This window comes from Mustela nivalis (assembly GCF_964662115.1).
Source record: "Mustela nivalis genome assembly, chromosome: 10".
Classification (NCBI taxonomy): Eukaryota; Metazoa; Chordata; class Mammalia; order Carnivora; family Mustelidae; genus Mustela; species Mustela nivalis.
In genome coordinates this window covers 28,814,964-28,828,546 of record NC_139029.1, presented here as the reverse complement: position 1 = coordinate 28,828,546, position 13,583 = coordinate 28,814,964, and the positions used below count along the sequence as shown (strand labels likewise).

At 41.5% G+C, this 13,583-nt stretch overlaps 1 protein-coding gene across 25 annotated transcripts in view; it reads right to left on the bottom strand.

Annotated features, from left to right (window-relative positions):
• Positions 1–13,583, bottom strand: part of MACF1 (microtubule actin crosslinking factor 1) — a 339,595-nt gene that overhangs the window by 219,542 nt on the left and 106,470 nt on the right. For 5 of the 25 annotated variants that reach the window (XM_082686969.1, XM_082686971.1, XM_082686972.1 and 2 more), the window contains exon 1: positions 11,865–12,386. The exons of 15 other annotated variants lie outside the window; for them this stretch is intronic. In XM_082686969.1, coding sequence (XP_082543095.1) covers positions 11,865–11,973 — 109 coding nt within the window. In that variant the 5' untranslated portion in view covers positions 11,974–12,386. Of the gene's footprint in view, positions 1–1,724; positions 2,045–2,437; positions 2,703–3,435; positions 3,533–11,864; positions 12,387–13,583 lie in introns of those variants that run through there. 5 more of the 25 variants (XM_082686975.1, XM_082686976.1, XM_082686977.1 and 2 more) reach the window with 3 other exon arrangements.

Below are 13,583 nucleotides of genomic sequence, written 5' to 3'. Positions count from 1 at the left end.
TTTCAGTACAGAATTAAAGTTTTGTGTTGTTTCTCAGACAAACTGGAACTTTATTAATGATAATTCTTTGCTCTACTGGGAATCTGAGAGTAAACAACAGAAGTTAGATAAAGAAATAAGCCAGGAGTAAGCATGGTCATGAGAGAAATGAGCCATAGAGATGGAGGGAGAGGCATACAAGGCAAAGGGAAGAGGGGGGAAAAACTCAATAGTTTCTTGAATATTCATTAGATTATCAGAAAAGCTAAATCACAGATACAAAGAGATTAAAGGTTTAAGAATCCTCAAAATATCATCTGAAAGATGTCGAAATCCAAGCCCTAAGAAGCCCTCTTAAGTGGGATAAAGTGACACAGGGGCACAATTAGGTCTATAACTTGGGATTTGCTGGCCTCTAGTCTACAATGCTTACCTTACACTCAGCTCCCCTCTTTGAATCTGAGTTTCATCTACAATTTTGGAGTTTGGACTAGGTCAATGGTTCCCAAATACCAGTCTGTGAACCAGTCATATCAAAATCACCTGCAGAGCTTACACTGGGCTAAGGGCTTGAATATCATGTACTCCTCATAATGACACTGAGTTAGGTCTATTTAAACCCCCTTTTTATTTTTTATTTATTTTTTTAAAACACCTTGTTCTTTTTTTTTTTTTTTTAAGATTTTATTTATTTATTTGACAGACAGAGATCACAAGTAGGCAGAGAAGCAGGCAGAGAGAGAGGAGGAAGCAGGCTCCCCACTGAGCAGAGAGCCCGATGCGGGGCTCGATCCCAGTACCCTGAGATCATGACCTGAGCTGAAGGCAGAGGCTTTAACCCACTGAGCCACCCAGGTGCTCCTAAACCCCCTTTTTAAAAATGAGGAAACCAAGGCATAGAAAGATCAAGCAATTCCCCTAGCTCATCTAGCCATTTAGTGATAGGGCTGAAGTCCCAAGCAGACAGGTGATGCCAGAGGCCATTAGGCCACCCTGCCTTGAGGGATTAAACAGGGTATGATGAGAGAGAATGTTTTTGCCCCCAAACTTTCAGTATAGATTCTAAACTTCCTTAAACTTCTCCGTTGGTTAGAGAAAAGGGGCCCTTTTATCTCCAAGCACTTTCAGATGCAGAAGATTCTCTTTTCTAGATCTCAGGAAGGAAATCTCAATGATACCAGAAAGATAGAAGGCTAGACTTGCAGGCATGGCAACAACAGATGAAACCCGCCCCTCCATGTGCCCCAAACATTACTATAATACCACCTTTGTTTCTCACAAAGCACTTAAATATCTGGCAGCACTGGCCTAGCGGTCAGGAGACAGAATCATAACTGTAGCTCTCCTACAGCCCTTCTGAGATTTCTTCTGCTCTCTCCCCTTGATAAAATAGCTGGCTATTTCAATTTTAGTGAAAAATCTGCCTATTTGGGTCACAATTCTGTTCTGCTTTAGAGATTCAAGAAAATAATATCAAAAGTTATTTTGATTATCAAAGTTGATGATCAATCCAGGAGTTTCCAAACCAGTAAGTGTTCCAAAATAAACCAGAAAACCTAACATAAAGCTGTCAACCTTTTCTTTTGCTAAGTAGGGATAATCTAAAACCAAACTACTACGTAAGAAAAATTCTTTCATAAAATAAAGGACATTTTAACACCAGAAAAGTAGGAAGGACAATCACAGTAAAGGACAGGTCTTGAAATGAGTTTCCTTTTATGAAAGGCACACTACTTTCTCCTTACCTTTTTCATTTTACCAAGAACGGACGAACTGATATCTCATTCCAGCACCAAGTCTGTGCACCCTGCAGTTTGGAAGCCAAAGAAATCTGTGGCCAAAAAGCCTGGGCCACTTGCTCAAGATCACAGAACATGATTTAAATGAACTCTTGTCCTTTATCCAGGGAAACCTAAGCCACAGCCTACACAACACTCCTCCTAGCCTGCAATTCTTCTTTAGGTCCCCCGTCCCATCCCAGGTCCCGTTCTCAGACCATCCTGGAGCCCTCTTCCCTCCTCATAGCTGGCAGAAGAGAGCAAGTGAAAGAGGAAACCCAGGCCATGACTCCTCCCTCCCACCCCCCCCATCCAGTCCGCTCAGAGGTGGACTCCGTAACCAACCAACTTCTGCTAAAAATACACCCTGGACTCTCAGAACTATGCAACATAACTTAAAAGTGGTTTCCTGATACAGGCAAAAAGAAGCATGAGCATGAATTCAGCCTCTATAAAAAAGTCCCACACCCAAAGCTCAGGCTCTTAACTGCCAGTCACTACAAGCTTAAGAAGTTCCCCAGGAAGTAGGGCACCCGTGTATTCCCCAGCACATTTTAACAAGCACAAAGGCTGTAACACCTCCAAGACTTCAAAACCCATATACTCCTATGAGTCAATGACAACAGGAGCTATTTGGGATCCACAGGCCCAGACAAGGAAAAATAACTTCACATACTAACCCATACAGCACATGCGGCAAACCAGGTGGGCGTTGAACTCGTGTTCATCTTGGTAACTAGGCCACATGGTACTCTTGTGTCTGCTGACCCCACCCAAAAGGAGGGTATTCCAAAGAATGTCCAGCTAGCGACTCGTGCACCTTCTGCAGCTCCTCAAAAAAGGCTTCGAGGTAAACAGAGATAGATAGCCAAAGGGCTATGCGATGAGCAGAGAGAGACAGCAGAAGTACAGAGTCGTGGCTCCACCCACCACTTCCTAATGACCTCCTCCTCCCCTTGAGGTCAGAGAGGAAGCTCCTCCCTAGGGCACTTCCAAAAACTGGGGTTCAGGTCTTAAGGCAAAAAGCATCCTATTCAAAAGTGGCCGCAGCTTAGTGTTTTCAGACCAACAGCAGCATACAGAGGTGGGAGCTTCATTATGAAAAAGTGCAGCCAAGTTATTGAGTAAGCCTGAGCAGGCTGAAAGAGGCTGGTCTTTGAGTTACCCACCATTTGCAGAGCAGAAGCTTGTGACCTGGTGAATCTTAGACAGTTGCAGAAGAGCTGGTAAGGTAGAACAGCTTACTGCCAAGTCAAGAACAGTACATCCATTGCCCAACAAACTGCTCCTCTGGCAGGCCTCTTCTCAGGCAGAAGTACATGTGAAATGTTAACCAACTGAGAAATGTCCCCCAATGGCAGATACTATAATGGAGTAAATCCCATACACTGTCTACTGCCAAGAGATTCCCAGATTCTAAATGGAGCTCCATTCCCCCACATTTACAGCTGCCCAAAGGCAAAAGTCACAGTCTCTCTGCAATGATTCCACTTACTTGACTGGTTAGCCCAGCCGCAGCCAGCCTCTCAGGTAGATTAACAGGGCAGATTTCATCAACCTCAAAAATATTGTTTGCTTGTTGCTCCATTCTGTCCCCTCATCCAGCCAGGAATATCATCCCAAATCCCCACCTCTTCCCAGACCCTCCCACCCTGTCTTTACAGTCCCAGCACTTAACTCGGCGGTGCCAGAGATCCCTTTATCCATCAGTGGGGGGCTGCTTGCTTGTTTGTCCAACTTGTTTTCTGAGTCTTGGCTAATTGTACCAGACACTGGAATGTTGAAGGAACACAATGAAGGGCTTTTTCATTCGGATGGCCCAGCCCATCTATTGCTTCTTCACACTTCTGACCCAACCAGGGGTTAGAAAAGCCAAGCCTCTGTCAAAGGCAGGATTGCCACTCTGATGGGGCCCCACACCACTCTGAAAGGCCCCACTGCAGATAAGGGCCTAATCACTGGCCCCTTCCCTAAATAGAATGACTTCTTCAGGCTAATGCTACCTCCAATCCTATTCCTAAAAGCAGGGAGGGAGAAACATCCAGGAAAGCAAGTTTGCAGACTAGTCCCAAAGACTGCAAGTGAAAAAGAGTAAAAACGAGCTTGCCTAGCAGACCACTCAATTTACACAAGCTCTGTGACCTGCCTCAGTGTCCTGCCAGCTTTCTTCACTCCCTACTGGGCATCCCTCCCATCTACAAACTAATATTCCTGTTACTACTTAGTAATAACAGGACTCACGGCTGACTTCATTTCTCCTTGACTTAGCTCTCTCAGTCACCCCGATAACCTGCGATACCTCTCCTCAGTTTGCTCCTTTTATCAGACTCTTCTTAGTCAGCCTTGGAAAGGAAGGGTCCTCCTAGAATTTACCTTGTCCTGAGAAGAGAAGTGCACACGAAATACGGAAGAGGGAAGAAAAAGGAATAAATGTTTCCTGATTCATATTTTAGTAAATCTTTCCTTTATCTGATTTAAGTTTCTTGAGTCTTGTGTCTTCTGTCTTCATATTCTGGTCTCTAAAACATTTTGAATGTACTAATAACCTAAGCTAAAATTAACTGAGCATTTACTGTAACTCAGTTTACAAGTAATGTGCTAAGAACTTTAAATAAAATTTCATCTAATCCCAACGATTCTCTAAGGTATTATCATCTCCATTTTGGAAATAAAAATACTTTAAAAAGGCTAAATAACTTGGAGGCACCTGAGTGGTGCAGTCAGTTAAGCATCTGACTGTTGGTTTTGGCTCAAGTTATGATCTCAGAGTCTGGAGAGGGAGGTCTGCCTCTGGCTCCATGCTCAGCAGGGGGCCTGCTTAAAATTGTCTCCTGGCCCCTCTGCCCCTCTCCACGCCACCACCCACCCCCCACCTGAACTAACGCATGCTTGTTATAGCTCTCTCTTTCTCTCTGAAATAAACAAATATTTTTTAAACACTAAATAACTTGACCAAGATTATGTATCCATTTGTCTAGCTCCAAAACCACACCTCCTGTTACACCCTACTGTTTCTGAGAGGGACCTAATCCAAAATAACTACACTGCCATGGGGGAGCTATATATTTAAGGTGGCTGAATATTCCTGGGAAGATTAAAAAATAAAAATATTTGACTATAGCTAAATAGAGATTTAGGGCATATCCCAATGAATATGTGGGGTAACTTCTAGAAATACTAAATAACTTCATAGTCTGAAAGTCAAAATAATCATCCCTGAGTAAGGTCTGCAAAGGTAAATCAAAGGCGGCCTTCTCCTGACTCCTTTGGCATTCAAGCAGAATCTATTTCCTGTAAAAGCATTACAGACTGAGGAAGTTAGGGGAGAGAGTCCTGGGGATAAGGTCAGTCTACCTGCCAGGAGACACAGGCCTTCCCTCCTAGGAGGTCCTGAGCCTCAAAAGGGAAGCTACCACTAACAGCAAGATTTTGATTAAGACAGTCAGCTCTTAATTATTCAGAGGAGACCGGCTGGAGCAGTGATTACCAAGTCATCCCCCTTCTTTTTTGACCAACTTTTAGTCATGTCATTGGTCATGGGTTTCCAGCAATGTTAGAGGCAGGAAAAAAGTGAATCTGACTGCTACCTGCAGAATTTAAAATTCAAGTGGGGTAAAAAAATAAAAATAAAAAATAAAATGTTGAGTGAAAGAAATCCAAGCCAGTATTTCCACACATGGCTAGAAGTTATCAGAGAATTTACAACTATCGGCTTTCTTACAATAGCACAGAAAATCAAAGCTATACATTTATTTCCTTAAATACCAGAATCACCCACTGTTAAGGATATTAAAGTGGACACAGAAGCCTTTCTTTCTAATGTGTAAGACAATGATTCATTATATATCACTAACTTTTTGTATATTCCCACACTGGCTTTTTCACATTTTTTCATTCCCAACTGTAAAGATAAATATTTATATTTTGTTCCTGCGGCATATTGGAAATTACTATGTCCTCAATGATATATTTTGTGAAAAAAGTATCATGAGGATAGTAAACAATTATATTGTCCTTGGGGCGCCTGGCTGGCTTAGTCAGAAGAACATGCGACCCTTGAACTCAGTCGTGAGTTCAAGCCCCACATTGGGGGTAAAGATTACTAAAAAACAAACAAGCAAACAAACAAATCCCTCAATTATATAGTCCTTACTATGTACAGAATGTATTCTAAAAACTAACTCAAAACAACCATGCAGTATTATTAACCTCACTTTATGGATGAGGAAGCACAGACCCAGACAGACTGATGTCAATCTGCAAGCAGTGGCAGAGGTAGGATGGTAACACAGGTAGCCTGACCCAGAACCTCAACCACAGTTCCATGTCACCACATCCAAGTGGAGGCCAGATGATCACACTGCCAGAAGCACAGGAAATTAGAGACCTTAGTCTTTATTCTTCTCATTCAGATGGGAAAAAGCGCAGAGGAAGTAAGTAACCTGTCTAGCATCTCGTGTAGTCAGTAGAAGAACCAGGACTGGGGTTACTGCATGGCTCAGTGGGTTAAGTGTTTGCTTTCAGCTCAGGTCATGATCTCAGAGTTCTGGGATTGAGCCCGTATTGGCCTCCGTGCTCAATGGGAGCTTCTCTCTTTCCCTCTGCTTGCTGTCTCTCACTTGCACCCTCTCTCTCAAATAAACACATAACATCTTTAAAAAAAAAGAAAAGAAAAGAAAAGAAAGGTAGAAAGAAAAGCCAGGACTTGGAACCCAGGTCTCCTGACTCCAAGTTCAAGGGTCTTCCTACACACCACACAGATGTAGGAAAAAAAGCTAAGGAAAGAAAAAGGCAAAGCCTCCATCTTGATTAAGACAGCTAATGGTTTAGTTATTTGAGTAAAGATATAGTAGATACATGGCCATTTATTTATTTATCAAGAGCCTATTACAACAAATTTTTAGATAAGATGAATGGAAGAGGCACAGCTAATATCATAAATGGAGGGATAAACATTCAAAACAATCTCAAAAAGTGATACAAAATCTCATAGGACAAAAGGGAACTAGGATACTTATGTCTTGTACTGAATGAAGTTCAAGAAAACTAAAGGCACAGCAGTGTCTAGAGGGGAGATAATAGCAATTCATGTACCAGGACTGACCATTTTATAACAAATCTTAAGTATAACAAATCTTTTTTTTTTTTTTTTAAAGATTTTATTTATTTATTTGACAGAGATCACAAGTAGGCAGAAAGGCAGATAGAAAGAGGAGGAAGCAGGCTCCCGGCTGAGCAGAGAGCCCGACGCGGGGCTCGATCCCAGGACCTTGAGATCATGACCTGAGCTGAAGGCAGAGGCTTTAACCCACTGAGCCACCCAGGCGCCCCAAGTATAACAAATCTTAAGTTTAATAGACTCAGCAGTGTGACAGAGCTGCTGAAGAGAAGAGGGGAGGGGAGGGGAGGGAAGGGGAGGAGAGAGGAGAGGGGAAACAGGGGAAAGAGGAGAGAGAAAAGAAAAGGTGATGCAATCTTAGGTTGTACTTCATATGGTCCAGATACAGCGATTATAGCTGGTTTTCCTAGTGGGATGTTAGAAATGGAAAGAACCTTAAGAGACTGGACTGTCCAACTCTTACTTTGCAGATAAAGAAAACAAGACCCTAGAGAGAGACACATCCATCCTTTGGCAAACACGCAAAAATTCAAAGGTTCTATGTTACCACAATGTGAGATATTAATAAACTAAAACACAGGGCAACTCTGTATCATTCAATTAATCTATACTGAGCACCTACCTTAGACCACATGTCAAGCTAAGCCAAGCCCTATAAGTACATAAATGAATAAGACAAGTTCCCTGCTACAGCTTATATCTAGTGCTATCTTAATTCTTTCATTTTATTTGTTCGAGTAACATTTACTGACAGCTATTTTGTCCCAGACACTTGGGAAACTGAAATGAGTAAGAGTCCCTGCTCTTAAAGATCTTACAGTCTAGCAGACTGTAATTAGTGGAGAGCAATAGAGACAAGCAGAGCAAGCTGACAATCTAGGTTTGAGCAAGAAGCACTAGCATTGTGCCGCTGGCGCACAGAGGAAGAACTCTCACCTCAGTGGGGAAGGCTTTCCAGAGGCACTAACTACTTACCTTGAAGGGCAAGTATCAAGTAGTCCAGTTGAAAAGAGGGTACGGGCATTTGGGGTAGAGATCTACAAGTTTTTAAACGAGGCTGGTGTACTAGGTGCTTGTAAGGTCAGGAGAGGAAATGGAACTAGTGAAATAGGCAGGGGGCAGATCATAAAAACACTTTTTTTTTTTTTAAAGTAATCTCTATACCCAACATGGGGCTCAAACTCATATAACCCTGAGATCAAGAGTTACATGCTCTACCCACAGAGTTAGCCAGGGCGCTCCATAAAAACACTTTCCCGTCATGCTGAAAAGTTTGAATTTTCTTCTAAAAGCAGAGAGGAAGCATGGATGGATTTTATGCAGGAGAGTGATACAGACAGCTATTTTAGAAAGGTAACTCTGGCAACAGTTAGGCCACAGGTGGGGGTGGGGAAGAGTATGGGGGAAATTGATTATTTCAACAGCCCTAGAGAAAAATAATGAGGATACAAACTAAAACAGTGGGAAGTTTTGGGAATAATGAGATAATATATGTAAATATGAGTAGACAGGGTATATTGAAAGCTATTTAAAAATATAAATACTGGGGCACCTGAGTGGCTCAGTGGGTTAAGCCCCTGCCTTCAGCTCAGGTTATGATCTCAGGGTCCTGGGATCGAGCCCCACATCAGGCTCTCTGCTCAGTAGGGAGCCTGCTTCCACCTGTCTCTCTGCTACTAGTGATCTCTCTCTCTGTCAAATAAATAAATAAAATCTTAAAAAATATATCTAAATACTAACTGAACGCAAAGTTGTCTTACAGGTATTATATGATTTCAATACAAACGGTCTGTGTCTTTCTGTATCTTGTTTACATCCACTGAAGATAAGGTGACTTGGGAACGTGGTTGTAAAAGCCACGTACTTATGTAACCAGAGCTCATCAGTGAACCCATAACACCCAGAAAAAAAAAACAAAAAAACAAACAACAACAAAAAACAAATAAGGAAAATGAAGTAATATGATCAGTGATTCCTTCCTATGTTTCTGCTGTACTCCCTTCACCACTCCACATGTACACCTAGCCTCCAAATTTTCCAAGCAAAAACAATCCATTTAACTATTCAAAGGAATACTAGAATAATAAGGAGTTAGCAAATCGTATACAGTCAATGGAAAGGGAAGTGTCCATTGGCAAAGACAGCCTTCAAACCTAAGCAAGCGTGACACCTAGAAGAGAAAGTAGACTTGATCTTTCCCAGGCAGAATTTGGACCAATGTGCCTAAGTTACAAAGAGGCAACTTCCAACTTAAAAAAGAATTTCCCAGTCACCAACAGAATAAATAGTCCAAAGATTCTATGTTCTATAATCACTTTTTCAAACAAATCTTATATGCAACTCAACTTATAGAACATATAAACACATTGTTCAAAAAAACAAATAAAGGGGTGCCTGGGTGCTCAATGGGTTAAGCCTCTGCCTTCAGCTCAGGTCATGATCTCAGGGTTCTGGGATCAAACCCCGTGAGCCCCGTGTCGGGCTCTCTACTCATCGGGGAGCCTGCTTGCCCCTCTCTCTCTGCCTCCCTCTCTTGTCTTCTTATGATCTGTCAAATAAATAAATAAAATCTTTAAAAAAAAAAAACAACAAATAAAAGCAGTGTTTAATAGTATAAATCAATTTTATGGGTTCAAGTTTATGTTACTTATTTTAAAGCTAAATGATATAACCAGTCAAGTAATTTTTACTAAAATTAGAGATTAATTAATTACAGTTATATCAGCCTCAGCATCCAGTCTATTTCTATGTTGCACGTTATCACAGTGAACCCTTTTTTATAAACTGGTTCATATGAATAGCAACAAACAGTAATAGTTTCACAGTGTGCCCAGTAATCTCAGGGTATTATTCAAAAAAATGGATACAAGAGCCTGAAAGAATAGCAGAAATAGTTTCAAAGTCAAATACCTTGGATATCTAAAAATTGTGTATACTCTTTATAGTATGTAAATATGACTAAAAATGTGCTACGAGAAGTACAAGATCTTTTAGTACATACTCAGCCAATATTACAGTCTCATCACCTGGCAATGTACTACCCACTCAGGACTAAGCACCTGAGCCCATACAACTGAGCCTTGCCTAGAGTTTATCAGGCACAGAACCTATGTTCGGCAGTTTCCCTGCAACAGGGAAACACTCCCAATTTTAAAAAATTTAAAAATAACAGATGAAAGGATACAAACTTCATTTTTTTAGTAAAATGTACATTTATAAGCAGTTTAAATATATACTTAGAGATGGTGGAGAAACTTTATTCTGATGATGTCCAACTAGCATGTAGTACATGAGAGCATAGGTGTTCCTTTTAAATACACTTATAGATAAAATACATCTCAAAATTGAAATTAAAATAAATGGGTACAAGAATCTCTTAAGCACTTCTACAGAAGTTTTGGTATCCATAATCTCCAGTTACAAAACCCCTAATCTAATTTGACAGATAAAGTGAATATGGTACCTTCCCAATTAATTATTAGATACTAGAACCAAAGTTATTTCACAGAAATAAAAAGCTTTTCCAATTTATTTTTCTTTTTATTTCAATGCATTTTATGGCTATTGAAATCGGAGATGGCTCCGATTTCTAAGTATCATAGACAATCCTATACTGAAGATAAACTTTTAAAATATTAATCAATTAGCGGTTTAGAAATGTCATTACCACAGTGCACAAGGAAACTAGCAGCCTCCTCCTGGATGGTAATTACTTTTTCATTGCATATGAAATAGTATATAGGCCGAATAATTCATGCCTGCCTATTTCTTTCTAAGTTCCAATCCAGGCTTTACATTTCAAAAAGGAAAGTCACTTTGGGCTACCTCTTTACACACACCACCACACAAGCAAATATATTTCTAAATGTCTGTTTTTGCTGATATAGACACATGCTGGGATCTGAATATTTAGTCAAAAGCTTTTCTGGGACTTACTGGAAAGGACACTGGGGAACGACTGATTCTGATTCTAATTCTAATTCTGTCAAGCATTCATGAACTTTTAATAGAAAGTAAAGTGATAAGTCATCGAGTCTGCATCATAACTTTTAAGATACAAAGGAACAAGTGTCTTAATACGTTGGCTTACAGGTAGCAGGGAGATCACAAGGACAGTACTGAAGGCACAGAGATCCAAGCAAGGGTGGACTCCAGGAAAAGTTAGACTTTATTAATCCTCAACCATGGAGATTTAGAATCAGCTAAATTTGAGGCTGATTCCTGCACTGGGCTTTTAGAACTCAAAGGAATATAATGTAACTAATAGCAAACACGAGCAGAAAGAGGGGTCTGCTAGCATCTTTTTTTTTTTAAAGTATGGGGGGGGGGGGCTGACTCCCTGGAGACAGGAGCAGTTAACTTCCTCAAATTGAACAGGATGACTTATATAAACAAGTAAACTATATGGCTGCCTGAGGGGAAAGGAACCATTTTAATTCTATCAAAGAGAACAGAGGCACCTCGGCAAGGATACCACTTACCCCTTCCTCTCACTAGCTTTTCTTCCTCTACCTTTTCTCACCCAAAAATAAACCAAATCCAGAAACGTCTCCAATCCCACATGTTTTCTCATATCTCTACCTAGAGGAGGGTGTTAGAATTACTAGATGCTTTTGGTTAAAAACAAAGTCCAGAAGCCACTTTAAGATTGTGAGAAAGTAGGAAAAGGAAGAGCTTGATTCTCGGAGCAAGGACCCAAGTCAGCACAGTCGCCACTTCCCTCAGCTTGGAGCCCAGACGTCACCTCATCAAACCAGCACCCTCTAGCAGAGAGCCACAGACAGTGGGGAAGAGTTCGGGTCTCACACTGGTCCGAGGACAGCCCAGTTTCCTCAGCAGATCCACACACACACGAAGATCTGACAGCACCCCAGTTGAAAAAAGGTACTGGCCCTTTAAGGACAGCCACTAGGAAGCCCTCCGTCATTTACCCCACCCTCAAAAAGCCCCACAGCTGATTTAAAGAATAACTCCCCATCACAGGTTACCTGCTCTGCCTCTGGCACATCTCTTCCAGTAGAGAACGCCCGCAATTCCAAGAACGTGGGTCAAAATAAAGATGGTTGATGGTAAGTAAGAGGAATCTAAGAGAGGCATTTCCAGGCCCGTCCTTCCTCCTTCCCTGAGTTTAGCCACAAGCCCACAGCTCAGCAGGCCTCTGAATGCCTTTCTCCTGAGGTTACTGCTGTCCCAAACTATCAGCACAGAGGCAGCGGCCCACAGCACATAGTTGTCAGTAACTTCCTGGCGGCTTCTCCTCCATCTCGTCGCTGTCTTTCAGCAGGCAGTACTAGATGGGGCTAAAACTGTACAGTGTATCTCAGACAAAGCCCAGGAAACAACTGGCCAGAGGGGGAGGGGAAAGGGAAGGAGGAACCAGGAGAGTGAAAAGGAGCGCCTAAGCTAGTGCTGAGCTGACTCAAATTCTATCTTTGGCATCCTCTGTTCAGCTTAAACAAACAAACCTCAGACCCCTGTACAAGAAGGGAGGGTGTCAGAGGACGTCATGCTCTTAACTTTCCATTTCCAGCCTGGCTGGAATACCAGACTTCAGGATGGAGCCAAAAGAAAAAAGTCCCAGAATTACTAGGGAATCACTTGTGAGGAGGAGGCAAAGTACACAAGGATGTATTTTAAGTATCCATGAGTCCCTGGCCAGTCGGAGGGCAACCCTTCCACACCCATGGCCTAGGAAGAGGAGGCAAGGGACCCGAAGATCATTATGGAGAGTATCACATACACAACAAGCTCCATGAGATAGATCTGACACACAGCATGATGAAGATGAGCAAGGAGGACAAAAAACCAGTGTGTTTTCAGAGCTGGAAAATCCACCTAATCCAGCTAATGCTGCCCAAGGGAATATGGGGATGCTCAATGACAGCAGAAAACAATGCCTTCCAACGAAACAAAGGCTTGCTTACAAATGAAGACTTAAAATGGAGACTGTAGCAGCAACTGAAAACACTTTACCACTATGTACCTAACTAGAATGACTAAAATTAAAAAGATCAACAATATCAAGTCCTGGCAAGGATGTGAAGCAACTAGAACTCTCATACATGGCTGGTGGGAGTATAAATTAGCACAACCCCTCTAGTTTGGCAATTACTTAAAAAGAGTTAGGCATACACATATCAAACAACCAAGCAGTAGCACTGCTAGGATTTACCCAAGAAAAGTGAAAACATGTGTCCACACAAAGATCTGGATGTGAAGGATATTAGTAGCTGTATTCAAAATAATGAAAATCTGGAAACAGCCAAAAGGCCATTGACTGGTGGACTAATAAACAAATCCTAGTGTGTCCATATGGTGGACTATAACACAGCAATAAAAAAGGAACAGACTACTGATAAAACAGCATGGATGGATCTCAAAAGCATTATACTACATGAAAGAAGCCAGACACAAAAGGCTACATACTGTATGGTTCCATCCATATGACATTATGGAAAAGCAGAACTACAGGGGCGGAAATCAGGTAAGTAGTTCAAGGCCTGGGGGTGAGGAATGGAAGTGACTACAAAAAAACACAAGGGAACTTTTGCTGCGATGGTTCCATGACTGTATACATTTGTCAAAACTTACTGGATTGTATGCCCAAAAGGGTGAGTTTTGTTGTACACAATTTATATATAATTTAGCAAACGTAATGCACGGAAAGACTAGAAAGTTCACACAACCTAAGTTGAATATGCAAAGGC